This window comes from Schistocerca americana, chromosome X, assembly GCF_021461395.2.
Source record: "Schistocerca americana isolate TAMUIC-IGC-003095 chromosome X, iqSchAmer2.1, whole genome shotgun sequence".
Lineage (NCBI taxonomy): Eukaryota > Metazoa > Arthropoda > Insecta > Orthoptera > Acrididae > Schistocerca > Schistocerca americana.
This window is the reverse complement of record NC_060130.1, coordinates 343,747,599-343,775,124: the sequence shown is the minus strand read 5'-3', so window position 1 is coordinate 343,775,124 and position 27,526 is coordinate 343,747,599. Positions and strand designations below refer to the sequence as shown.

Genomic DNA, 27,526 nt, shown 5'->3' with positions numbered 1-27,526 from the left:
CCTGTTCCAGTCTTCTGTTCATTCTGCTTTCACTGAAGAAAATACTCTCTCCACATTGACATTATGCACGGGCAATGGGAAATAGTACTGCATGCTTGTAAGCAGTTCTGGATATTGCTCTCCAGAAACACAATTTTCAAAAAGTGTTGCCCACTTTTTATGAGGCACAATGTCCAAATTCAGGTTCTTTGCCTCTCCTGGAAAACCTTTCAATTTTTTACTTGGTTAAACAGCACACTCTTAACCATTTTTCAAGTTAAATTTTCTTCGATCCACTTCAATGAAGATTCTAAATTTGGCAATCAGGTACAGCTTTCAACAGTATCTAGTCAAAATGTTCAAGTTAGGGTATAGGGTTGTTCCACTTCAGGAAGTAATCTATAAATGGCTAATAAAATACCTTGACTTCCTCTTGAAATTTTGGCTTCTGAGACTATCAGATCAGACATTGATTCTTTCCTCTAAAACATGCACAATGTTCTTAAATTCCAACCTACCCTCATTCACAGGTATAGCTTCTTTCTCAGTGCTGGCAATTGCCTTTGAAATAGACTCATCTGAGCATGCAGAAAATGTAAATAAATTTCTCCACAAAAATCAGAAAAAGACTAGAAGACTTAGACACTTGTCAAGAGATGGGAAGTATGATTTAAGAGCCTGAGACATGTATGTGAGCCTTTCAGTTGCAGGAAGTAAGCTCACCCAACTTGTTTTTACATGCATGAGTAGATCTGTGTGTCATATGCAGGAAATCACAAAAATCCTTTAGTGGTGCTCTACGAACAGTATAAATTGAAAAGTGAGTATACATTTTAATAATTATAATTTAAATATGTTGTGAAATTATGTCTGTTCCTCTTTGGATTGCATTATGTAATACATGAACTGGGCAACCTACCCCTACCTATTTAGTTTGTTTTCCCCCCGCCGTTTCTCGTTTTTCCCCCCGCCCTTTCTCATTTTTCCCCCCGCCCTTTCTCGTTTTTCCCCCCGCCCTTTCTCGTTTTTCCCCCCGCCCTTTCTCGTTTTTCCCCCCGCCCTTTCTCGTTTCCCCCCCCCCGCCCTTTCTCGTTTCCCCCCCCGCCCTTTCTCGTTTCCCCCCCCCCGCCCTTTCTCGTTTCCCCCCCCGCCCTTTCTCGTTTCCCCCCCCCCGCCCTTTCTCGTTTCCCCCCCCCCGCCCTTTCTCGTTTCCCCCCCCCGCCCTTTCTCGTTTCCCCCCCCCCCCGCCCTTTCTCGTTTCCCCCCCCCCCGCCCTTTCTCGTTTCCCCCCCCCGCCCTTTCTCGTCCCCCCCCCCCGCCCTTTCTCGTCCCCCCCCGCCCTTTCTCGTCCCCCCCCCCCGCCCTTTCTCGTCCCCCCCCCGCCCTTTCTCGTCCCCCCCCCGCCCTTTCTCGTCCCCCCCCCGCCCTTTCTCGTCCCCCCCCCCGCCCTTTCTCGTCCCCCCCCCCCGCCCTTTCTCGTCCCCCCCCCGCCCACTTTCTCGTTTCCCCCCCCCCCCCCCGGCCCACTTTCTCGTTTCCCCCCCCCCCTGCCCACTTTCTCGTTCCCCCCCCCCCCCCCCTGCCCACTTTCTCGTTTCCCCCCCCCCCCCCCCCGCCCACTTTCTCGTTTCCCCCCCCCCCGCCCACTTTCTCGTTTCCCCCGCCCCCCGCCCACTTTCTCGTTTCCCCCCCCCCCGCCCACTTTCTCGTTTCCCCCCCCCCCCCCGCCCACTTTCTCGTTTCCCCCCCCCCCCCCCCCGCCCACTTTCTCGTTCCCCCCCCCCGCCCACTTTCTCGTTTCCCCCCCCCCCCCCCCCCACTTTCTCGTTCCCCCCCACTTTCTCGTTCCCCCCCCCCCCCCGCCTCCCCACTTTCTCGTTCCCCCCCCCCCACTTTCTCGTTTCCCCCCCCTTTTTCTTTGGTTCCCCCCCCTTTTTCTTCTAACACTTCTGAAGTTAGTGTTATCATTACCACACCAAAAGCGCAAGCTGTGTCACTAAGGCTGAATTCAGGAATTACTTTAGATACACACTGAGACTGTAATGAAGGTTTCATTGTCACACTCATTTAAATGTAATAAATTTATTTGAATACTGCCTGTCATATCAAAATATTTGGGCAGAAAAAGTAACATTTTTACATGCTTGTGAGTACATGCATCTGTACGGATCCCAGGATAATTCACTTTTGGTAGACTATTTCTGACTTAGTGGTTTTTGAAATGTGCTACGACATTGTTAACAATTGCCTCAGTTTTATGAAAACGGGACAGCTACCTAAACTGTGCTTTTTAATGTATGCATTGTACTTACCCACATACTTTGCAAAATGCATCATGTTCATTTCTCCCATGTTTCATGCTTGGAAATTGACCCATTTAGTCTTCTCAGAAGTGAATTTTAGGTTTTTGACAACATATTGATTTTAAAATTCCATGTAATGATGTAACATGTAACTGTGCATCAGGTTCAGATTCAGAATTACCCTCCATACAAACCACAGAACAAGAGATACAAACACGAAGCAGGTACCAGAAGTATAGGAACCAGAAACTACAAAATTCTCAGAGAATTTATTAGTGTTCTGCTTCCGCTGTCACTGTTAGTGCAGGATCAGTGATATTTTACTCTCGGATCGAGGCTATTGATACAATACAGACTGTTTCATCAGCCACAGTGTTGCCATCTCAAAGCTTCTCTCACAAGGAGGGGTGAAATACCTGAACATCAGTCAACGCTGAAACTCAAGTTAATAAAAAGAAAATATTTTAAAACACTCAGTGCTTTTATGGTCTTCTACTCTTCATCTAGGGCATTTGTCTTCTAGCATTAAATTTTGGATTGTCCACAAAATTCATGAAATGGCAACCAGAATTATACAACTAGCATCAAGCCGGTCGCGGTGGCCGTGCGGTTCTGGCGCTGCAGTCCGGAACCGCGGGACTGCTACGGTCGCAGGTTCGAATCCTGCCTCGGGCATGGGTGTGTGTGATGTCCTTAGGTTAGTTAGGTTTAAGTAGTTCTAAGTTCTAGGGGACTTATGACCTAAGATGTTGAGTCCCATAGTGCTCAGAGCCATTTGAACTAGCATCAAAGTGTACTGTGTCAGACTGATGCTATACGCACTGAACTGTCTCACTATGGTTAATCTGGTTACCATTGTAATGAATAGTAGGTGAGCTAACTCATCCAGTTATTGACGATAAAGCTCCTGCACAAAGGCCCACCAGTGGCAGTGGCTTTGCTGTGTGATAGCCAGCAGTTTAAAGATACATTGCTATTCAGTCTGTTTTCAGCCTCTCATCCTGGCCCACATCCTCCACGTGTGAGAAAAAGTGATGACCTTCAGTTTGTTGCAGAATCCTTGAACATGTTCTTAATTTGAATATAATAAACTTTCTTGAGACTGAGAAGCTTATGTCCATGAATCAGCATGGTTTTAGAAAACATCACTTGTGTGAAACTCGGCTTGCCCTTTTCTCGTATGATATACTGCGAACTATGGCTGAAAGGCAACAGGCAGATGCCATGTTTCTAAATCTCTGGAAGGCATTTGGCATGGTGCCCCACTGTAGGCTGTTAATGAAGGTACAAACATAGGAATAAGTTCACAGATATGTGTATGGCTAGAAGACTACTTAAGTAATAGAACCAAGTATGTTGTCCTTGATGGCAAGTGTTCGTCAGGGACAGGGGTATTGTCAAGAGTTTCCCCAGGGAATTGTGATAGGACCACTGTTGTTTTCTAAAATGATTTGACGGACAGGTTGGGCAGTAATCTACAGTTTTTTGCTGTTGATGCTGTGGTGTACAGTAAAGTGTCGAAGTTGAGTGACTGTAGGAAGATACGAGACAACTTAGACAAATTTCCTGTTGATGTGATGAATGGATGCTAGCTCTGAATGTGAAAAAATGTGAATTAATGAGACTGGTAGGAAGAAGAAACCTGTGATGTTCAGATACATCATTTTTAATGTCCTGCTCGACACAGTCAAGTCATTTAAATACCTGAGTGTAAGATTGCAAAGCGATATGCAATGGAACAAGCAGGTGAGAATGGTGATATGGAAGGCGAGTGGTTGACTTCAGTTTATTGGATACAAACAAGATAACATACGAGGGTCATTTCAAAAGTCCTGCACACTGTTACTGTGGTTTGATAAAGTTGAAATTCTAAATTTACATTGATACTTCGCAATCCACCATACAGCACATGGCGGAGCTCACCCCATACCACTACTAGTCATTTCCTTTCCTGTTCCACTCGCAAATAGAACAAGGGAAAAACGACTGTCAATATGCCTTCGTATGAGCCCTAGTATCTTGTATCCTGTCTTTATGGTCTTCACACACAATGTATGTTGGAGGGAACAGAATTGTTTTGCAGTCTGCTTCAAATGCCTGTTCTCTAAATTTTCTCAGTAGTGTTCCTCGAAAATAATGTTGCCTTCCCTCCAGGGATTCCCATTTGAGTTCCCGAAGCTTCTCCATAACACTTGCGTCAGTTGTAAGTGAGACATTAGGCGTGACTGTTGTATATGTGTTCTCTGGCTTGCACAGCTGAGTGTAAGTAATTGAATTTTAAATTGGAAGCCGAAACTGAGTCGGGCCGGATTACATGCAGTTACCAGTGTTTCTACATCAAAACTGAATCTCCACATGGAAAGAACCCAACAGAAATTTACAGTGCTTTGAGAGAGGTGTGTGGGAACAGTGTAATCAATCCTAGCACAGTATCACGGTGGTCTGCATGTTTCCATGAAGGTCAGCTAAGCACTGAGGACAACCCGAGAAGTGAAAGGCCACCAGCTGCAACAAGCTACACCTCTCAAGTTATTGTTAATGACATTTTGTGAGACGATCAATGAAAAAGTGACGAAATTCAGATGAGGGCAGAATGTGTGTGACTTCAATTTATAGATTCATGTCTGAAAAGTTAAAGATGAGAAAAGGTGCTACTAGATGGGTTCCACATGATGTGAGTGAAGAGCATAAAGATCAGAGAAGAATTGCAGATGAACAGCTCCAACATTATCAGACAGGAAGAGAACAGTTTCAGGAAGGGGTTGTTGCCCTTGATGAAACCTGGGTATGAGGTTTTGAGGCATAACTGAAGACTCAGTTATCACAGTGGCAAAGTTCCAAAATGCCACACCTGCAAAAATTCCACCACCAACTATCAGAGGTGAAACTGATGTTGCCTTTGTGTACGACATGAACAGAGTTGTAGCTGCAAATAGTACACTGCAAGAGACGTCTACAATAGCTGTGTAGTACAAGCTGTTTTGGCAGAATTTTTTGCTCCTGAGCATTCGTTGAAGAACACCTGGCTTGCTTGCAGCTGGTATCCTCATTTTGCACAATACTGCAAGACCAGTTATTGCTGTACCAGTGAGAGACATGTGTGACAAATATGGATGGGAAATATTTCCTCACCCACCATACATTCCTGATATGAGCATACCAGACTTTAATATGTTCCCCAAACTGAAGGAACAAGAGTGTACGCCTTTACTGTCTCCCTTGTTTCTTAGGGTGTAAACTAGATGGTGCTGCCACCCTGCCAGATAATCAGCTTGCTTTTTCGGGTAATATTACTGCAAGAGTTCAAAGTTATGATGCAGAGGTATCAGGGTACAGGTGATATTAGAGCACTGGAGCAGATGAGATATTCAGACCATGGAGTTCTTAATCTGCTCTGGTTCCATGAATACACTACAAACTAACCACTACTGGTGCATCCAAAACACCCTCCTTCACCTACAGCATCTAGGTAGGATGATGCTTTTGCTGGCCGGGGTGGCCGAGCGGTTCTAGGCGCTACAGTCGGGAACCGCGTGACCGCTACGGTCGCAGGTTCGAATCCTGCCTCGGGCATGGATGTGTGTGATGTCCTTAGGTTAGTTAGGTTTAAGTAGTTCTACGTTCTAGGGGACTGTTGACCTCAACAGTTAAGTCCCATAGTGCTCAGAGTCATTTGAACCATTTTGATGACGCTTTTTTGCTGGATTCCCAGGTGTAGAGGAACATGTCCACACTGGACACAGTTCCCTGCCACATAGATTTCTCCTTTGGTGAGAGGACCCACCAGCGTGTGGTGCTTGTGGTTTATCCCTGTCGGCATGCCGCATTTCAGTCAGTATGTTATTTGCTGACAAAAGGGCGGTACCATAATTACATATGGACTTGAGCTCTATTGTAGGTGACTATGATACATACAAGTGTAGTGTAAATTACAACATTCTGTGAGATTTCAAGGCTGTTCATTAAGTTACTATCACTGACTTCAACTGGGATCAGAGTGGCTGGGCATCTCCCCTTACTTTTTACACACACACACACACACACACACACACACACACACACACACACACACACACACTATTTCATTATTATATTCTGTTCAATCAACTCACTGTGACACTTCATTATTTTAGACTTTGATGTGAAATGAAGACCATTCACAACTGAAATGTTTTCTCAACCTCTTTTGCAGTTGAAGAAGGGACAAAGAATGAAGCTGCACAGTTGATGATTAGCCGTCTTTTACCCGATCTACAAAGTTTATCATGCTTTTTGAAACGTTGTGAGCAAGTTGAAGTAAATATTATACAGCAAATTGCAGCACTGTATCCAACTACAAAGGATGTACCTCAGGTTATAAATGCAACAGACATCCACTTTCAGGTAGAGTACATAGAAAAATATATTAATTTATGGGGATTTAAGAAGGAAAGAAAAATTATTGCAGACTGAAGTAAAAGAACAAAAGTTTTCTGCCTAGTCTGTCTTATAGGTTATGAGCCTAGGTATGGTGGATAGCTTTTCTGTTATAACAGAAAAGCATATGTATATTAGATGTACAAAAACTTTAAATTGCACGTTTTAATATTCTGTGCTATCCTAAATATTTTACAGGTTTGCCTTTCATCAGGAATGTGAGGTGATATTCCTTCTGAAATAAACTGCTGTGCTGTTATAAAATTTTAATGGACATTACAGTTAAGAAATGAAAAATAAAATCATTTTTGAAGGTTGTAGTAGTTGACAGTACAGATTTTTTTATTTGTGCATGGTCTGTACTAATGTGAAATGTCCTATAGGTTTCATATTGTACAATACTAATAGTCCCTGTACAAGACTACATTTTCAGTCAGTTTCTCAAAGATTAGTGAAAGATCCAGTTTTCAATCAAAATAATGTAAAAACTTCATTTTAAATTTTACACTTCACGTGAAATGTTGTCAGATATGCAGATTTCAAATTCAGATCATATATAGTTTTGTATAAATCACAAGAAGTCTTAAATGAAGCTAAAGTTAATCTTACTAATTGCACATATGTGAATATATCTTTCAGTTTATTAAAATGAATGAATTTTGATAAGCCATTGTCCTGTTGTGTATGCAGAAAGAATAATGTACAGTAATGTCAGTAGGAAGTATTACTGAGAACTGACTTACTGTAATAGGCATGAAGTTTATGTGCATTTGATGCATGCAACATTGTTAAAGTGAGAAATACTTCTTCAGCATTTGCAAAGGAGATGATGTTTGCAATTATAAATATAAAATTGTTCAGTGCTACAATTTTTTTAGTGTAATGACAATTAAATGGTATTTTTGGAAATATTGAAAAATTTTAATATAAATTTGTTTTTTATTCATGTTTCTTAGTTTCTGAAATTGTGACAGTATGTCTGGAATTCAAATTCCAGTTCATCTGTGTGGCTTTAGGTTTTTTGTGATCTGTGTAGATTATTCGCAGTGCATTTCCTTCCACATAATCTAAAACATAGATTGTAAATGGAAATTCATATCCTTAAAGAATTATGAATGCGGGATATATAGTATTAGGTGGCTAGTTTTCTTGTCTGGCAGGTCTATGGAACACTCTTCATGTTATCTGGTGTCCAGGGTGATGTCAGCAGCAGAAATGGAATACAGAAGAATTTACATATAGTAACTGTCACTTTTGGGTTTCTAGTAAAGACTGGCTCATGGGAATGTTACACTGACTTCACTGAAATCATTATTTCAGAAAAGACACTGCAGCATTTTAAAAGTGCACCATTAAACAAAAAGAAATAATTGCAGTTTTGTTCATTAATGTTGTACTGGCATGAAATTTCTTCATAAAACACAATGTGAAAGAAAAAGTATCTTACAAGGCATTAAAAATTCGGAATTGTTTCCTTCTTTATATTTATAAGAGCATTTAAATGCAAATTCTAGTAATGCTTGGGCTTGTTGCAGAATGTGCCTAGAATAATTCTGATTTTTGTTAACAGTAATTGTTATTACAATTTAATTTGTACTACTGATATTTATCATTTTGCCAGTAGTACAATAAATAAATTATTTGTAAATATGAATACTAGAGTTCTGACTACAGAGAAATTTTTCATGGCCTCGTCCATTTGTCAAAAAGAGAAGTGAAAGATAGGACTTTCAGTATTTACTAATAGTCTCTAGTTACTGATGCAATTACAGATGAATCTAGTACCTTTTGACAGGCTGTAATTGTTTTACATTATCTCAAAATAATGAATGTTGTATATCTGTCTTTCGACTTCAAGCAAAGTGTTAAACTTTTTATGCTCAAGACATAGTAGACTGAAAGAAAGAATGATTTTGGCATGATTTCAGATCAATGCTGCTAGTTTCCTTTATACTGAATGAGTTGTGAAGCATGTCAGGGTAGGTGAATCAGCAGGAAGGTATTCTTAAATACCAGTGCTATCTACGCTCATGATTTGGTCAGGCAGGTAGTTTTTAATGTCAAGGCGTACATTATGATATACGCACTTTGAAATGAAATATTTATTTAATGAAAGGAGCAATTTTGTTGCCACTTTTCTGTAGTAAGCATGTGGAGAAATAGATTTACATATAAATTCAGAAGTTACTTGATACAAAGAAAGAGGTGTGTGTGTGTGTGTGTGTGTGTGTGTGTGTGTGTGTGTGTGTGTGTGTGTGTGTGTCTTCTGAAGTCTTTGAAGAACTTCATAAGTACACTTAAATGACAGACACTCAAATCATTATTTATCTTTCAGGATGTTTTTGAGCATTTAGGAGATCTTCTTTTGATTTTGGTGACTCTGGATGAGATTATAAGCACCCAGAGTACTTTACATAATCATTGGAGCCTGTTCAAACGCACGATCAAATCTGTGCACCATGATCCAACAAAATTTGGTGTTCCTCCAGAAAAACTCAAGACCTTTGAGAAAATGTTGTGTGAACTGGAAAACCAATTACTCACAGGAAAAATATTTCAGGTAACAGCAGCATACAATATTAAAATGTTTGTGATGTTAACTAGTACAAAGCTAGCCCACATAATAATAGCATTTACTTTCGTACATTGAGTAGTTGTTTAGCAGTGACTTCTACCACTCCTTATGCCAAAAATTTCGGAGGGGCATTTCACAGGTGCATATTTTTGCGTAACATTACATTCATTGGAGACATTCATAAGACAGAGAAACACTTATTTATCAAATAAGATTTTGTCTTTAGAACAGAAAAAACAGTCTTAGTTGCACATGATAGGTTTATTTAAACTTCACACGTGACATGTTTTACCTCTTCTTGACATCATCAGACAATCTGGGGAAATTACAAACTGGTATCAGTTATAAATTGCTATTAAAGGCAATAATAAATGAATAAATTAAGAATAGCAAGAGGAAGACATTCACAGATTGGACTATGGAGCACAGGGCCACATTTGTGTTTCAGGGGTTGGTGAGGGACATAAATTCAACTCATAAAATATTGCACCACAACTCAGTTTACTGATAAAAATTCTTGCTAATCATAATTGAGGCATTGTAATTGAGAGTTTCATAGAAATGGGAAGTAACAGCCAGATAGCCACTGTCAATACTTCATTACATCGCCTAGAAGCAACACGAAAAAAGGTAATGACAGTAGGAAAAAGAAAGCTGCTAAAGCATGGAAGAGGTACCTAACTTACACAGATAGGTATGTTCAGTGAGCAGAGAAAACTAAGGAGTTCAAAATGTATAACCATATAATGGCTAGGCTAATACATCTTTGGCAAATTAAAGGGCACTAATAAGCGTAAAGAAACAGCTAAAATGTTCACTAAAAGTATGAAGCAACGAAGCCAGAAGCAATGCTAAACTGGCAAACTAACTGTAATGATGATAACTTACATATGGAGAAACTGCCCCTTGAACACAAATATGGTCTGTTCACAATACTGTGAGTACATGCTGTTGTGCCAAAAACTAGACTGCCAAGCAAGTGTCAAGGCCCTGTGGAGCTGTAGCAAGAAAAGGCCCTCAAGGTGGTGTGCTAAAACCTAACTGATGGTTAAGGCTTAAACATAATAATTAATAAGTATACAGGTAGCAACCCAATTTAAAGATACACATCATTATATCCAAAGATGTTTAATGCTTCAAAAAGACCTGATCATTTATTAGATTCAGAGATTTGAAATAGATATGCTTAGAAATTTCAAACTCTTCCAATAAATTCAATTTCTTTCATTTGTTGGCCACATGAAGGATTTTAAGGTTTAGATTTGGGGCCAATGGCCAGAAGATTTGAGGTGCTGGGCAAAGGGGGAAAATTTTTTCACCTGGCCATTTTCACCCCCACCCCCCACCCCTCCCTCACCGGGAGATGCTTGCTAAACCTAACAGGAAGAGATCTCCCTGTTTGACCGATATACTTGGTGGAACATTCTGTACACCTAATTTTTTAGACACCTGACTTAAGAGAATAAATTCCTGATAGGTTACTCATTATGGGGGAACATGTATTGCATGGGAGAGCTCTTTGAAAAAACGAGTTTAACATTAATATACTGAAATAGCTTAGCCAAGTTGTAGAAAAAATGGCCCAAGAAACGGAATAGCCACACATGTGCTTTTGCGCACTGCGGATGTAAGTGAAGAATTATTAGTGGAGACTACGGCATTTTTTTGTTCTTTGTATAAACAGTCCATCAGCGAAGGGCTGTAACCTTTTTTACGTGCTACAAAGTTCAGATTGTCTAACTATTTATTGATTCCACTGTCAGAGGGAGGGAGTTCACACATTTGTGTTATACCAGCTCTAAAACAGCTGAGACTGTTGTGCCAAAATATGACTGACTTGAGTTGATGTTTTGAATGTAAAGTTGGAGACTCAACATTCCCCTTGTGTGTCATGAACGGATTTGAGACAGCGGTTGGCAGGAAATACAATATTCTTGTTTGAAATAATCCAGTGCAAAAACTTTTCTTACTTACATACCCTCTTTTTCATAAATTTAAAAACCCTCATTGTTTTTGTTGAATACAAGAAATTAGTGAAATTGTAAAAGGTTTATCAACCTGAAATGCCACAGAGGATAATTGGCCCATAGAAAGGCACAGTAAGTGTTAAATATGATGCACCTATCACTGAATGCCTTTTAAGACAAATTTATTGCAATGAGCCCCAGGGGTAAAACTGCCTTATGAAATATTGATTCCTGTTCCAGCAGAAGGATGTATCATACTGTATGACCCGGCATTTATGTTCCCAGTATTAATGTTTTCTTGTTGTTTATAACATTTTTTGTCAATCCCTTCAAATTCTCTGTGTTCAGAATGCTAGTTCTCACCTGCTTTTGCATTATCATAGTTACAAATTTCTCACCATAACACTTAATGAAACAGAGTTAATGGAGAGAAACAAAAACAATACAAAAATGTGTGAGTTGTAACGAAACTCGTAAGGCATTAGCTTTTATGTAGTGTTGACAAACATTCCACTTTGTCTCTCTAGTTTTGAATCAACAGAAGTTGTTAAAAGTTGGAACAGTTCATGCTGCTAGTGCTTGTCTCCTAGCACTGTGTTTTTAGTAGTTATGTTATCAAATGAAGTGTTGTATTTGGCTAAAACTCCAGAATTAGTCCAAATGGGGCGAAAAGTTGGCTGTGATAAACAAGAGCTATGGTAGCATTTCTTCCAGATAATAAACAATGTTTGAACTGTCACAGATCTTGTGGCTCTTGCAAGAAAAGTATGAACTACAAGGGAATTTTTGGCACATTATATTGTATTTTTGTATTTTTGAAAAAATAGAAAGGCAATAACTTTTAGCTGCAGGGAGATACAATCGTAATTCAAAATTTTTAAGGCTTTCATGGACACTTGTTGACAAACTGCCTGTTGGCTTCTGTCTCAGGGTCTTCAGTCAATGTTTGTCTGATGATTTTCCTGACATTTCACCAGCACGAGTGACTGTCGTTGTTGAAGCGTCACCCCACTCTTAATGCCCATTGCTGGAGCTGGACTGGAGCCAAGCTCACGGCTGCAGACTATATGTATCTGGTGCGCCAACATTCAAGGACTTCTCCGCAGTCATTTCTGGTGCAATTCTCCTCTTACTCGTTCGCTGCAGCACGAGAATCCAGGCTCCGTTAACCTTGAGGCTTTCTTCTTTCTAGTTGAAGCTATTTTTGTGTTTGTATATTTCTATAGCTTCTCTGAACAAGTGGGTGTGATAGCTCTTCTCTACAGCCAGAACTTCCGTGCCAGTGAATTTTACTATGTGGTCAGCCACACACAGTGCATGCTTTGCCATGGCCTATTTATCCACCTGCCTCAACCTGGAATGTCGCTTATGTTCTGTGATCCTGGAGTTCATTAATCATCCAGTCATTCCAACATAAACTTTTCCCCATGCGCATGGTGTGCAGTATATTCCTGACATTGTACGTGTGTCCCTTTTCACCTTTGCCGATCTGAGACACTCTTAGATTTTCTTTGTCAGTCAGTAAATAGGCTTCACACTGTATTTGCCTGATATATGGCCAATTCTATCCATCACTCTGGGAATGTATGACAGAAAGACCATACCCAGAATTCCTTTCTCCATAATGTCACTTCACTGAGGGCTTGACTGTTACATTTCTAATATAACTTGGGAGTACCCATTGCTCCTCAGAGTACTTTCCAGGTGTTGCATTTCCCGTCTGAGGTGCTGTGGCTCACATATTCATCTTGCTCGCGTTACGAGCATATTAATTGTGCCTCTTTTCTGGCTTGGGTGGTGATTTGACAGTTTGTGCAGGTATTGGTCTTTGTGTGTCGGTTTTTGTTACAAGCTCCATCCCAGGTTTTCACCATCCCTTGTGACCAGCTAATCTAGAAATGGTAGCTGTTTGTCCTTTTCTGCTTCCATGGTAAATTTTACATTGGCATAGAGGCTGTTCTATAGTCTTAGGAAGTCACCGAGCTGTTCCTCACCATGTCTCCACACAAGGAACATATCATCGAAGCATCTGTACCACACCTTAGGTATACAAGGTGCCAAGTCCACTACCTGTGGTTTGAACTGTTCCAATAAGAATTTGTCCACCACTAGACTAAGAGGATTATCCATGGCAACACCTTCCAGGTGTCCGCAGAAGTTATCATTCCACCTGAAATAGCTCATAGTGAAATATGCACGAAAGAGCTTCATGATGTCTTGCGGGAAAATGGCACCAATGTGCTCTAGAGTGTCACTTTTGTAAACAAAGAAACAACATTAAAGCTAACCAGAATGTCATATGGTGTAAGTTCTAGTTTCTTAAGCTTCTCAGTGAAATGTTCTGAGTCCTTTATATATGTGTCAGTCTTCCCCATTTGTGGTTGGAGCAGAGAGGCCAAGTGTTTTGGCAGTTCATACATCGGTGAGCCAGAAGCGCTAACAATCAGTCATGTTATGGATCTTTGGTAATCCATACAGGCAAGGTGAAAGGGCTTCTGTATTGTGCAGGTTCCTGTGTATATCAACTGGCAGAGAAGATGCTTGATTAATAGATTCATATTTTATGTAATATGCTGTGTTGGATCTGCACTTAGTTTTTGGTATGTCATTGGATCTAATAGGTCCTGAATCTACTGCTCATAATCTTTGATCTTCGTTATGGTGGTTGCATTTCCCTTACCAGCAGGCAGTACCAATATGCTTTTTTTGGTGTTAAGACTCTTTATCCCTTCTACCTCACCTTTCTTCAGGTTGCAAGCTGGTGGTTTTGCTCAGGACATTAGCATGGCTGCTTCAGTGGGTATTTCCTCTGCTGCTTTACAAGGAAGGGTGGTCCAAATGGCCACTTCAGTATTAGTAATGAAGTCCTTCATAGGTATATTTATCAGGGTGATAGCGAAATTCCCTCAGTTTTGAAGGACAGACTCTTCCTCTTTAGTCAGTTGTCAATCAGTGAGGTTGACCACTGTGCGTGACATGTCAGGAATTGCCTTGTTAATCTACTCCTGGCTTCTTGCAAACTTTTTCTTGTGTCACACATTGCAGCACTTAAGTTTGTTCTGCATGGTCCTGTGAGTAATGCTGTCGATCTTGTCCCAGTCATCTCAGTGCATTCTGATAGTTAGTTGATAGAAAATGTCCAAAAGTTCGTCATTCATTCTTGCTAAGTATCTCCATGTTGTGTGAATTTTCTCATGAAGGAAATCTTATCCCATTCTGTTGTACATTCGACTTGCTTGGGTGGTGGTGAATAGGCGCTTACATTTCAAGAACTTCGATGTAGCACCCTCATCCTGGCACCACGACAGAAAGGTGAGAGGGGACATCATTTGTGCTTCCTTCTTCTGTCATTAGTCAAGGTGTTGGTACAATCTGCAAATCTGCTCCCCATAGAGGCATAATACAAAATTGTTAAGGCTTTCTTGGCCACTTTTTGACAAGAATGGATGAGGAACTTTTGGACATTTTCTATCAAATTACAAGCAGAATGCATCGAGATGACTGGGACGAGATCAACAGCATCACTCACAGGAGCATGCAGAATGAACTTGAGTGCTGCATTGAGTGACAGAAGAAAAAGTTTGCAAGACGCCGGAAGCAGATCAACAAAGCAATCCCCACCATGTCACGCACAGTGGTCAACCTGTCCAATCACAACTGACCGAAGAAGAAGAATCTGTCCTTCAAAAAGGAGGGAGTTTCACTATCATAATTAGAACTATACCTATGGAGGATGTCATTGCTAACTATTAGGACCCTTCCTTGTGAAACAGCAGAGGAAACACACACTGAAACAGCCAGGAAACTGTGCCGAGCAAAACCACCAGCTTGCAACATGAAGAAGGAAGTGGTACAAGCTATCAAGAGTCATAACTCCGACAAGAGTATACTGGAACTGCCTGACGATGAGGGGAAATGCAACCATCCTAGTGAAGACCAAAGATTATGAGCAGAAGATTCGGGATTTATTAGATCCGACGACATACCGAAAACTAAGTGCAGATTCAATGCAGCTTGTCACACGGAATATGACTCTGTTAATCAAGGCATCTTCTCTGCCGACTGATATGCTGAGGAGCTTCCATGACACAGAAGTCCTAATATCTTGCCTGTGTGGATTACCAAAGATTATAAGAGCAATGTTCCACTAAGAACAATGGTTAGCGCTTCTGGCTCACCGACGTATAAACTGCCAGAACACTTGGCCTCTCTGCTCCAGCCGCATGTGGGGAAGACTGATACATACTTAAAGAACTCAGGAAATTTCATGCAGAAGCTGAAGAAAATAGAACTTGCACCAAACAACATCCTGCTCAACTTTGATGTTGTTTCTTTGTTTACAATTTTGCCACTCAGCAACTCTCTGGTGGACACTGGTTCCATTTTCCTGCAAGACATCACCAAGCTCTTTCATGCATGTCTCACTAACAAGCTATTTTATATGGAATGACAACTTCTACAAACAGCTGGAAGGTGTTGCCGTAGGTAGTCCTCTTAGTCCAGTGGTGGCCAACTTCTTCATGGAACATTTCAAAGCACAAGCACTGGACTTGACAGCTTGCAAACCTAAGGTGTGGTACAGATATGTCAATGATACCTTCCTAAGGCAATAGAACAGCATTGATGCCAACATAAAATTTATCATGGAGTTAGAAAAGGACAAACAGCTACCATTTCTAGATATGTTGGTCACAAGGGATGGTGAAAACCTGGCACACAGCATGTAATGAAAACTCTCTCTCTCTCTCTCTCTCTCTCTCTCTCTCTCTCTCTCTCACACACACACACACACACACACACACACACACACACACACACACACACACACAGACCAGTACCTGCACAAACTGTAAAATCACCACCCAAGCCAGAAAAGAGGCATGATTAATACACTCGTAACATGAGCAAGACAAATATGTGAGCCACAGCACCTCTGACACGAAATGCAACACCTGGAATGTGTTCTGAGGAGCAATGGGTTCTCCACAAGTTATATTAGCAGTATAACATAGTCGAACACTAGGCGAAGTGACACGTCAGAAAAAGAAATGTTGGGTACAGCCTGTCTGCCATACATTCCCAAAGTGATGGAAAGAATCGGATGTATATTAGGCAAAAACAGCATTAAGTCTATTTACAAACTGACAAAGAAAATGTAAGTGTGTCTCAGATCAGCAAAGGAGAAAAGGGACCCATCTGCAACATAGTGCATAACATGCATGTGTGGAGAAGTTTATATTGGAGTGACTGGATGAGCAATCAACACCAAGATCACAGAACATAAACGACATTGCAGGCTGGGGCAGGTGGAGAAATCGGCCATGAAGCAACATTGCAGCTTGAGGTAGGTCGAGAAATCGGCCGTGGCAGAGCACACATTGTGTGTGGCCGACCACATAGAAAAATTCACTGACACGGAAGTTCTGGCTGTAGAGAAGAGCTATCACAACCAGTTGTTCAGAGAAGTTATAGAAGTACACAAACACGAGAATAGCTTCAACTAGGAAGAAGAAAACCTTGAAGTAAACAGATCCTGGATTCCAGTGCTGCAACAAACAATTGTCGCAAGTAGCAAGAGGAGGACTACATTGGAAATGACCTTGTAGAAGTCGTTGAATGTTGGTGTGACAGGTACATATAGTCTGTGGCTGCCAGCTTGACTCCAGTTCACCACCAGCAATAGAGGGTGAAGTTTTGACAATGCCAGCCAACAGGCAGTTCGTCACCATCATAATTTGTCACATATGTTCAGCACTTCTTTGAGCATATGTCCCAATATCTGAGGTGTCAGTTATGATGATACCTGTTGTTAAGGATACCTTGATCAATGTGCTTGCCAGTGAGCTACATAGCAGCAAGTGCTAGCTTGTGAGCCTTAACATGTAGAACTTTGTAGTTTCCTACCTTTTCCAGCAGGTGTGGCATTGTCAGGTTTGGTCAACAGTGTGAGTTAGTAGCGAATGTGGGAGAGCAGTAGTGGAGCAGAGTCAGTCGAGTGAACATGTAATAAACGAGTTTTGAGCCAGAAATGCGCACAGGTGAATACAAAGTGTGTAGAAGTGCATTGAGAGAAATATTTACTTGGAATAAGAATGTTGACTCATTTGTGGCTTTTTGGAGTGCATTATCTTTAAAATTTGTCAGTATAATCAAAGGAATGAGTGTGAAACAGGTAAGCACGTTTTCCATTGTTTGAAGATGAATAAATTAAGTTAAAAGACATCATCTTTTATTTCAAAGGAACCTCATCCTTTTATATGATTAATTTGATATTAAATAACTACAGTTGCAAGTATAGTCAGGGACTAGTTTAATGTTTTTGTGCGATCATGGCTGAAAAAAGTCTATCACTGTATAGTCAGATAATAAACTTTTAGGATTATTGTCAGATCTCTTAAAATTGTGGGGCAAGAGCTTACACCTGGCACCACAGCTAAAACTGAACTGCACATTCTGCTCTATATCATGTCTGACAGAAATATATTTGATGAGACTGGTGCATATCTATATCCATTTAACTTCTTGATGACAGTTATAGAACAAAATCTGTCACTGGATTCACCATATTACATAAACAGTCAGCATCACCCATTGCCATATGTTATCCTGTATTTGCCATATTTTTCTAAAATTTTCATTTTTAGTGCATGATGTAGCGAGTTTTATAATTTGAAATTAAATATGCTTCCTGTCTACAGTTTGAGATATATAATGTCCTAGTCTTGTAATCATTTTCAAAATTGCAAAATTTTTGATAGAGGCATCAAAACTTTAGAACCTATTTATGAACTAGAAAAGAAGATAGATAAAAATTCAACAGTAGAAATGGAAATGAGTATAATTCTTCATATTATGTCAAAAGATATAAGCTTTTAACGTGTTCATGAAATGTGAAACTTGTATATGTGCTTGAAAATTCATCCCTCTACCCCGTTTACATTTTCCTGCAGTTAACATCATTTTCTTAAAGTCCCCTGAAAAGTGTAAAAAGGATTTTACTGCATTTATGGTATAGTAATTTTAGTGTCCCTGACATTCACTTATGTTCTACATTCTAACAGAAATGCAGCTTGAAGTTAGGAGATCACTTAACTGCTATTTTAATTATAAATAGATGAATTCAACACTCTTTTTATGATTTTGTGTAACATGAAATTTTGTTCCAAAATTGATAACTGGCTCATTAATTGTTTGATTTCCTTTCCTGATTAGCCACTCACACTTCTGTGTTTTAGTGATTTGTTAAGTTAATGAATGTAAAACCAAATTCTGTTTCTTGTAGAATGCCAAAAACTTAAGTTCTGTTTACTTGATTGTGAACTTAAGCTGGATGAGGCGAAGTGAAATTTTCAAGAAAAATTTTAACAGTGGAAACATATTAGCCATTTGAACATTCATTGCATATAATCAAGGGACCAATAACCACATTGATTGACACTGCACAGGGAGTGTCACTGCTCACACACTTGTGCAAGTATAATGTGTGCTCCATCCTTTCTTTTGTATAAATTGCACACACTGGAGTAACTCCAAACAATGGAGAGTAAACTGTCAGATTTGAAGACCACCTTCTGAGTCACATGTGGCCCAGTTACCACAGACAACATACAGACTTTAAAACAAGCGTGCTATGTAGGGTGTGGCTAACTTGTTTAAATTGACACCAATTGCCTTGTGTACAAGATAGATGATCAGTACAGATATGTGGACCTGGAATTTGAGATGATCTGATTGTGTTTGTCAGCATTTCACTAGGTCTTGCGATGAAATAATTGAAATGAGGCTGGACGCATCAACTGCAAGGCCATTGAAGATTGCATTTTAACATCCATTATGTTATTACAGCTTTGCAATGCAGTTTTAGTCGTCAAACACTGTTTCCAGCTGAGACACGTACCTGCTTCTCACTTTCAGTGACAGACATTGGTCGAGGAGGTGTAGTGAAAAGACATTGGACCTGCATTCAGGGCAGTGGCAGTTCAAATACCCATAATGTCATCCAGATATTGGTTTTGTGCTGTTTTTCTAAATGAGTTAAGGCAAATGTTGGGCTGTTTCCTTTGAAAAGGACGTGGCCTTTTTTTCCCTGATCCAAGCATGTGTTGTGTCACTATAGTGGTATGCGCATAAGAAAGCAGTTGGTGGGGCAGTGTGCTGTGGCAGTGAACCAGGCGTGCCAGGCAGTGTCATTATTCTTCCATGTCTGTATGTAGAATTTGCTTTGGAGTGTGCATAGAATATTTAATGTTGATTTTGTGGTAGTTGGAAGTATGGTCTAGGCACTCATGCACTGTAGTGTTCATTATGGGTGGCATAAAGTAAACACAGCAAGTATTACGTTAAGAAGTGACAGCAGTTTCTCTGAGGATTTAAATTGTTTTAGGGAGACTTAGAAGCAGAAAGAGTGGTCCAGTGTGGGATGTGGCCGGTTACAGAGGTAGACAATGGCTGGAGCTTGTGACATGGGATGAAGACATAAAGCACACTTGTGATGCAGCAAAGTATTTTCTTCATCAGGTTGCCCTCCATGGGTTGGGTGCACGCAACAACTGTGGTTATATTGGGCTAGATAGAGCAGCAACCAGTCATGGAATTAAGTTGCTTTAATATGACATTTATAGTAACAATGCAGATCAGATTTCGACCTGTTTCAGTTCATTATCAATGCAGTGCGGAATTGTAGCAGTTGTTCGTGTTCAAGTGAATGCTTACACAGTTCAACCACGGGCAATAAACCAATGGATAATGATTAAATTATAGAGCATGTAAAATGTGGACGAGCAATAGCTAGAAAAATATTTATGAAAAAGAGAAATTTATTAACATCAAATATAAATTGAAATGTTAGGAATTTCTTTCTGAAGGTATTTGTCCGGAATATAGCCTTGTACAGAAGTGAAATGTGGACAGTCAGCGTATCAGACAAGAAGAGAATAGAAGCTCTTGAAATGTGGTGCTCCAGAAGAATCACAAATAGTAGATGAGTAGATCAAAATAACTTATGAGGAGGTACTGAATCAAATTGGAGAAAAAGAAAATTTTGTGGCCTAACTTGACTAAAGGAAGGGAACCATAGATAAGGTGTATCCTGATGCAACAAGGAATCATCATTTTCTTACGGTGAAGTGCGAGGGTAAAAATTATGGGAGGAGGACCAAGGCTTGAGTACAGTAAGCAGGGTTAAATATAATAAAGTTGCAGTAGTTGTACAGAGATGAAGAGGCTTGCACAGAATAGATTAGCATGGAGAGCTGTATCAAACAATGCTTCAGACTGAAGATCACCAGTAGTTTTCCAACGGAAAGTAGAAATGTTGCTTTTGTGGAAAATGTGTACTAAGCCCTGCATGAAATAATGAATAACCACGAAGAAGAATGAAAATTCAAAAACTAGTTTGTAATGCTCGTTTTTTAATATTATTATTGTGTGCCTTATGTTGCTCAACATGTCGTTTATACAGCGGATGGTTGTGTGTTCGCATACTACTGTTTAAATATCAAGAAAAGTTTTTAAATTTTGTGTACACTAATGAATCTCTCTGTTCAATTGTATTTATCTATGATATTTCATATTTTTATTAATAAGTGTTGCTGTCTTTACAGAGAGCAGTGGAACAGGCATTTGATGACAGAAAACCATCAATAAGTAAGAACACAGCACTAGCTGAAGAATTTGATGCATATCTCCGTAGTACTTCAGCTGAATTGGAAGCGAGGCAGACAGAAAAACTAGATTCAGAGTCAGCATTACTCTGGGTGAAAACAAGTGCATTGTATGTTCTTAATTTTCATTTATTTGGATCACTGGATAAGAAGGTCTTCAAGCAACTGTGGGACTTCTCAAAAAAGGTAAAAAAGTGATCCTGTCTTTGTTTATTGTGCCATTAGATGACCAGTGTTATTTTACATTCACTTTAAAAATGCATTTCTTCTTGCAGATCCTTCCATTGAGTATTCCTAATGTGTACTTTTTTATTTCATTGTGTTTTAAACTATTTGTTTTGTCCCATCATAAAAAGGGAAAACAATGAAAATAATTTTCTTGATCAAATCCAAGGTTAGGATATTGACAGCGATCAGTCATGGTAATGGCATTTCGCACACAGTTTAGATCAGAATGGTATTAGATACACTGAGGTTATAAAAGTCATGGGATAGTGATATGCACGTATACAGATGGCGGTAGTATCGCATACATAAGGTATTAAAGGGAAGTGCATGGGCAGAGATGTCATTTGCACTCAGGTGATCTATGTGAAAAGGTTTCTGAAGCGATTATGGCCGCATGACGTGAATTAACAGACTTTAAATGTGGAATGGTAGTTGGAGCTATGCACATGGGACATTCCATTTCAGAAATCGTTAGGGAATTCAATATTTCGAGGTCTACAGTGTGAAGAATGCACCAAGAATACCACACTTCAGGCATTACCTCTCAGCACGGACAATGCAATGGTCTTCAGTTAACGACCAAGAGGAGCAGCATTTGTGTAGAGTTGTCAGTGCTAACAGACAAGCAACACTGCATGTAATAACCACAGAAATTAGTGTTGGACATACATCGAACATATCCTTTTAAGACAGTGTGGCAAAATTTAGTATTAATGGACTATAACAGCAGATGACCGATGCGAATGCCTTTGTTAAGAGCACAACATTCCCTGAAGCACCTCTCCTGGCATCATGACCATGTGGGTTGGATCCTGGACAACTGGAAAACAGTGATCCATTTAAATGAGTTCAGATTTCAGTTGGTAAGAGCTGACGGTAGAGTTCACGCGTGGCGCAGACCCCATGAAGCCATATACTCAAGTTGTCAACAAGGCACTGTGCAAGCTGGTGGTGGCTCCATAATGGAGTGGGCTGTGTTTACATGGAACTGATCATTAACTAGAAATGGTTATGTTCAGCTACTCGGAGAGCTTTTGCAGCTATTCATGGACTTCATGTTCCCGACCAACAATGAAATTTTTATGGATGACAATGTGCCACATCACCTGGCCACAGTTGTTTGTGATTGGTTTGAAGAACATTCTGGACACTCTGAGCAAATGATTTGGCCACCCACATTGAGTGACATGAATCCCATCAAACATTTATGGGACATAATCGAGAGATCAGTTTGTGCACAAAATCATGCACTTTAAACACTTTTGTAATTACTTTTGTAATTATGGACAGCTATAGAGGCAGCATGGCACAATATTTTTGCAGGGGACATCCAGCGACTTGAGTCCATATTGCACTGAGTTGCTACACTATGCTATTATAAAGGAGGTCCAACATGATATAATATAAAATGTCATACAAATTGGTTTCTTGGCTTAGGGGACTGAACATATCAGTTATTAGCTAGTGTTTTAAACACTTCTTTAAAGTTGACAAATTTACTGAGAAAGTTGGTTCAATAATTTAGGCACTGAATTCATATTCAGGTGGAACAAGGTTAAATACTAATCTGACCATCCTGTTGTATATTTTCCATTGTCTCCCTATATTACTTGAGGCAAATGCATAAGTGGTTTCTAAAAGAGGTCATGGTCAATTTCCTTCCCATCTTTTCCCAACTATGAAGTGTGTTCCACGTCATATGAAGTCAATGGATTTTAAACTCTGTCCTTTATACGTACATAGGCTTCCATAGCCAAAGATAATTTGAACAAAATATTATTGAATATTATGCAGTGTAAGTTTGGAACACTAGATACAACTATAAAACAGGCTTTTCAAGAGTGGTCCTCTTCACTGCACCTAAACTGAAAGTTTCTGCGGCTGGTCTTTCCTATATACTGTCCTATTTTGATTGCCAAACAGCAACTAATATCACTCTTTATGAGTGCCATTCGACTGTTCACAATGAAGATGCCTTTTGAGTAGGGGTGGTTGTTCAGAAGGGTATAGCCTGTGCTATTCTTGCAGGCTATTGTCAGACAGTAGCAAATCAGCTGCTTGTACCGAGAGACAGCATTTTCATGCAGAAATACATTGATGCTGCACAATAGTTTTCTCAGGAACACCTGTTTATGCTGCTGGCTGATGAATACACTTGTATTGCACTGGGATCACTGATAATGAGATTGTCGACAACTTTTACTTGCTACGGAACAAACTTAACATAAGATAATCAAAATGTTGTTCCAGCAAAGACAGCATTATTATTATTATTATTATTATTATTATTATTATTATTATTGGGGGGGGGGATTTTGGTGAATAGTAAAGTGACATTAAAATGTATCAATACATCATCTCACTTCAGTTTAACAGTTTCATTGCTCTTAGAATATTCACAAATAGTACTTAATTTCAGATGAGGCGATTGCAGTGAAGCACTTGGGCACTCAGCAATGTAGCCAAATGTTTTGACAGTGCCAGTGCCTGTTATCCCTAGTGATACACTCTTCTTATGTACCTTTGGTGGGCCATATAGACAAGGTGGCTTTGGTGCCTATGGCTTCAACCATTTCATGATATCTCGCACTGTAACCAAAAGTAACTGTAGTGTTACACCACTATTATCTAGTTGAGATCGGGTTTTCTGCCAGTGGTCCAAGCCTTCCCCACACAATATTTTTACTCCATAACTCAATGACTTCATCAGGTGTTCTATGAGTATGGCTGCCTGGCTGCATATTTATGCGTGGACTGTGCATGGAGTTCCGTTTGCCATCTATTCCGGATTGGGTGTCCCTACTTTGGTCCACACCTGCAAGGTGCACTTCCCCACTGCTCCAGGTGTTCCCCATTCTGTCCACACTCACTTTGGTCATCTCCCGTAGTGGTGACCGCTGCCTGGTGCTGTGTATGTGGTCTGATCCTGTCTTTTCCCTCAGAGCCGTAGAAAACACGGAAGGTCATTTTTCGCAAGCTACCCTTCAGATTGGACCATGAGTACCTCGGAGAGCTGCTCGAGCAAATGGACTTCCCCATTCACACTATGTCATGCAGGAAGGCGCCCAGGGACAACTCTGACATGCCACTCATCCTGATCATCCTTGACAACAGTGCAGCGAATAGGAAGATTTTCCAGGTCTTCCACATGGCAGATGTCGGAATCACTCTGGAGGAACTCCACAGACGAAGAGGGCCGCCACAGTGCTTCAACTGTCAGAGCTTGGATGATGTTACCAAGTTCTGCCAGATGCTCCCACACTGTGTTAAGTGTATGGGGGATCACCTTAGTAGTGGCTGCAGAATCCCAAAGACTGACTTGCCAACATGCTACAACTGCAAGGAGAAGCACGTTAAGAACAGTCTGCCCCAGGAGATTGACATACAGTAGGAGCAGCTTGTGCCAGCCATAACAGGCATGCATGGCAGTGGACTGAAAGCAGAACACCCTGTGCCAGCCAGGGCAGGATGAGTGGGCTGTCAGAGAGTGCACCCAGTCCATGACTCCACCTCTTCATGGCCTGATGATTGAGCTCAACTGACAGCTGCACACCCAGAGAAACCAGCCATGAATATTGAAGCTGCAGAACTCAGGGTGGTGATGGCATAAATTGCGAAGCTTCTGCAGCTGATCACATCTGCATTTCAGGTGTCTGTCGAGGCCATCACCACACCTGCATCCTCTGCACCCAAACATGGCCCATACACCAATGACGAGGGAGAGTTCTGGCAGTTCCTGCAAGAAGAGGCTGTGAATGTCTGCCTCGTCAGTGAAACCTTCCTAAGCACTGGTGTTAACATGCGAGCAACAAACTTCCGCTGCTACCACATAGCTAGAGGAATGACAGGCAGAAGGATGGCAGTATATATCTGTGGCACTATCAAATACAGTTGCGGGAAATGCTAACTTTTGAAACCAGTATCACAGTTGTCAGCAAATCGGAGGGCCAAGTGGCATTCATTGCTGCATATCGACAGCTGGGATGCATCCAGCAACCCAATAACTTCAATGTGCTGCTGGCATTGCATGGAAACCTTTTCATTTGTGGTGATTTGAACGCCAAATACCCAGATTGGAACTCCCGAGTGACCACCACCAGCTGAAGACGGCGGCTCAGAGTAGCCACTGACAGTGATGTGTGACCCCCACACACTATCCAAAATGTGACCGTCCTAAACATCACCATCATAAAGGGGACAACCCACAATACTTTTGTGACCAAACGCTGTTCTCTATTCTGGGATCACCTGCCAGTGGTCTTCAACGTGGACACAGATGGGGTCGCGCCACCATAGAGCTGGAGCCCTACATGACATTGACTGGAACACTTCAGACTGCACCTGACTGAAACAGTCGCCTCTATGCCTGAACCTGACACTGAAGGCATGGAAGCAGCAACCACAGCTTTCACGTGTTGCACATGGGACACAGCTGATGCAGCCACACCACACGGACCACTGAAGCCTATGGATAGCTCTCACCAGCTTCCTCCAGACATCCTGCAGACCATCAGTGAGAGAAATGGACTGTCCCGTGAATGGCAGGTCAGGAGACAACCTGTCACAAAAAGTCTGCTGAAGAGATTTCACTGCACAATCTCAGCTGCTGTCGCAAATTACCACAGTTGAGTCTGAGCTGGCAAGATTGCTACTCTCAGGATCAGCGATGGCAGTGCATGAAAAATGACCAAGCTGTTCCTGAGACGAAACCAGCACACCCCACTGCTGCATGCAGGTCATGACATCATCTTGGAGTTGGAAATCAAAGCCAGCATGCTAGCCAATGCATTTGCAGCTAACTTTACGACAGTGGAAGATGTTATTGATGCAAACCACATCCACTCAGTGAAGTACCTGCTTCTGGTATTTGTGGCAAACGTATACCAAGGGAAAGTCCAACATTAATTCACAAATCTGCAACTCAGGAAGGCTGAGGGCAGCAAGAAAATGGGCAATGTCTTGCCGAAACAGCTGCTACCAGAAGCTTTCCCATTCTGATTGCAATATTCAGCTCCATCCTTAGGACCTGTGTTTACCCCACTGTGTGGAGACATACTGAGGTGGTGGCCATTCCTAAGGCTGGAAAAGACCTCAGGCTGACAGAAAACTATCGGCTTGTCAGCCGGCTGCCAGCACTCTCAAAAAACTTAGAGAGGCTTGCATGAAGTGGCTGCAGTGTCACATCAGGAAAGAAGGCTTGCTTCCTCACATGCAGTTTGGTTTCCATGAGGCTTACTCAATGCATCACCAGCTACTTTAACTGATGGAACAGCCGATGGTACTCGTGGAACATTGGGAGTACGTTGGGGTCGTACTACTTGACACCTTAAAGGCCTTTGACAGTGTGTGGCACGATGGCCTCCCGTACAAGCTGCTTGACAATGTAGTACCTGCATTGCATGCCTGCCTGCCTGCCCCCAGTGTACCTGTGTGGGCTTACTTTCCATGTGCATTTGGACGGCAGCACATCAACAGTGCACACCATCAGATCGGGAATATCACAGGGGTCCATCCTAGGCTCTCGTCTGTTGTAACCTCTTGTGACTGTGACCGGAACAGTCACGGGGTGGCTAAGAAAGCGCGGCGGGACCAAACGGAGAGCGGCCTGCGAACAAACGAACGAATGGAAAGGACGGACATGAAACAATGACGGACGATGGAGAGAGACCTTACGACGACAACACACAAGAAGGGACGGAGTGACAGAGACAACCAAATGAATCCAAGACGTCCATGAGTAATGAAAACAAAGAACAAACAACACACTGTCTGTTGAGGCGATGTGTCGAGAGTCACGTAATGATTAGACTTGCTGGTTGAGCGAGAGGCAGGCGCTTAAATACTCTATCGGGGACACCGCTATTGGCCGCGGGAACCACATGTTCCACTGTGGTGCCCTCATACTAAATGTGGGCCAGGATACACGCACTGCCACAGCTTACGGCATGATGGTGCAGAAATCTCTAGGGGTCTTGGACGTCCAAGACGTGTGGCGGGGATTCAAATTCCGTGGCGTGCGGTACCAGACCTTCTGTACTCCGTCTTCACAGCAGACATCCTGAAGACACAGGGGGTGCACCTGGCACTCTGTGCAGATGATACTGCACTATTTGTGCAAAGTATGAAAGCACAGATTATGCGCAGTCACCTAAAACTGGCCTGCAATGTGCTGGATGCCTGGGCCACTAAGTGCGGCTCAAATTTAACTTAGCCAAGAGCCAGGCTGTGATACTGTCTCATAAGAGAATTCCAGAAGATCTCCAATCAGTGTGGTTAATGGAAGGCAGATATCTGTCACCTTGGACAAAAAAACCAGCTGACTCAGAAGATGTGTGTCAAAGAGGTGAATGGTAAAGCTTTAGGCATGATGCGCCTGTTGTACCCCTTATAGAACCC

At 41.4% G+C, this 27,526-nt stretch overlaps 1 protein-coding gene across 1 annotated transcript in view; it reads left to right on the top strand.

The window, feature by feature from the left end:
- LOC124555796 (WASH complex subunit 4) overlaps positions 1-27,526 on the top strand; it is a 187,502-nt gene that overhangs the window by 34,486 nt on the left and 125,490 nt on the right. The window contains exons 4-6 of the mRNA XM_047129858.1: positions 6,475-6,665; positions 9,034-9,258; positions 20,843-21,088. Coding sequence (XP_046985814.1) covers positions 6,475-6,665; positions 9,034-9,258; positions 20,843-21,088 — 662 coding nt within the window. The remainder of the gene's footprint in view (positions 1-6,474; positions 6,666-9,033; positions 9,259-20,842; positions 21,089-27,526) is intronic.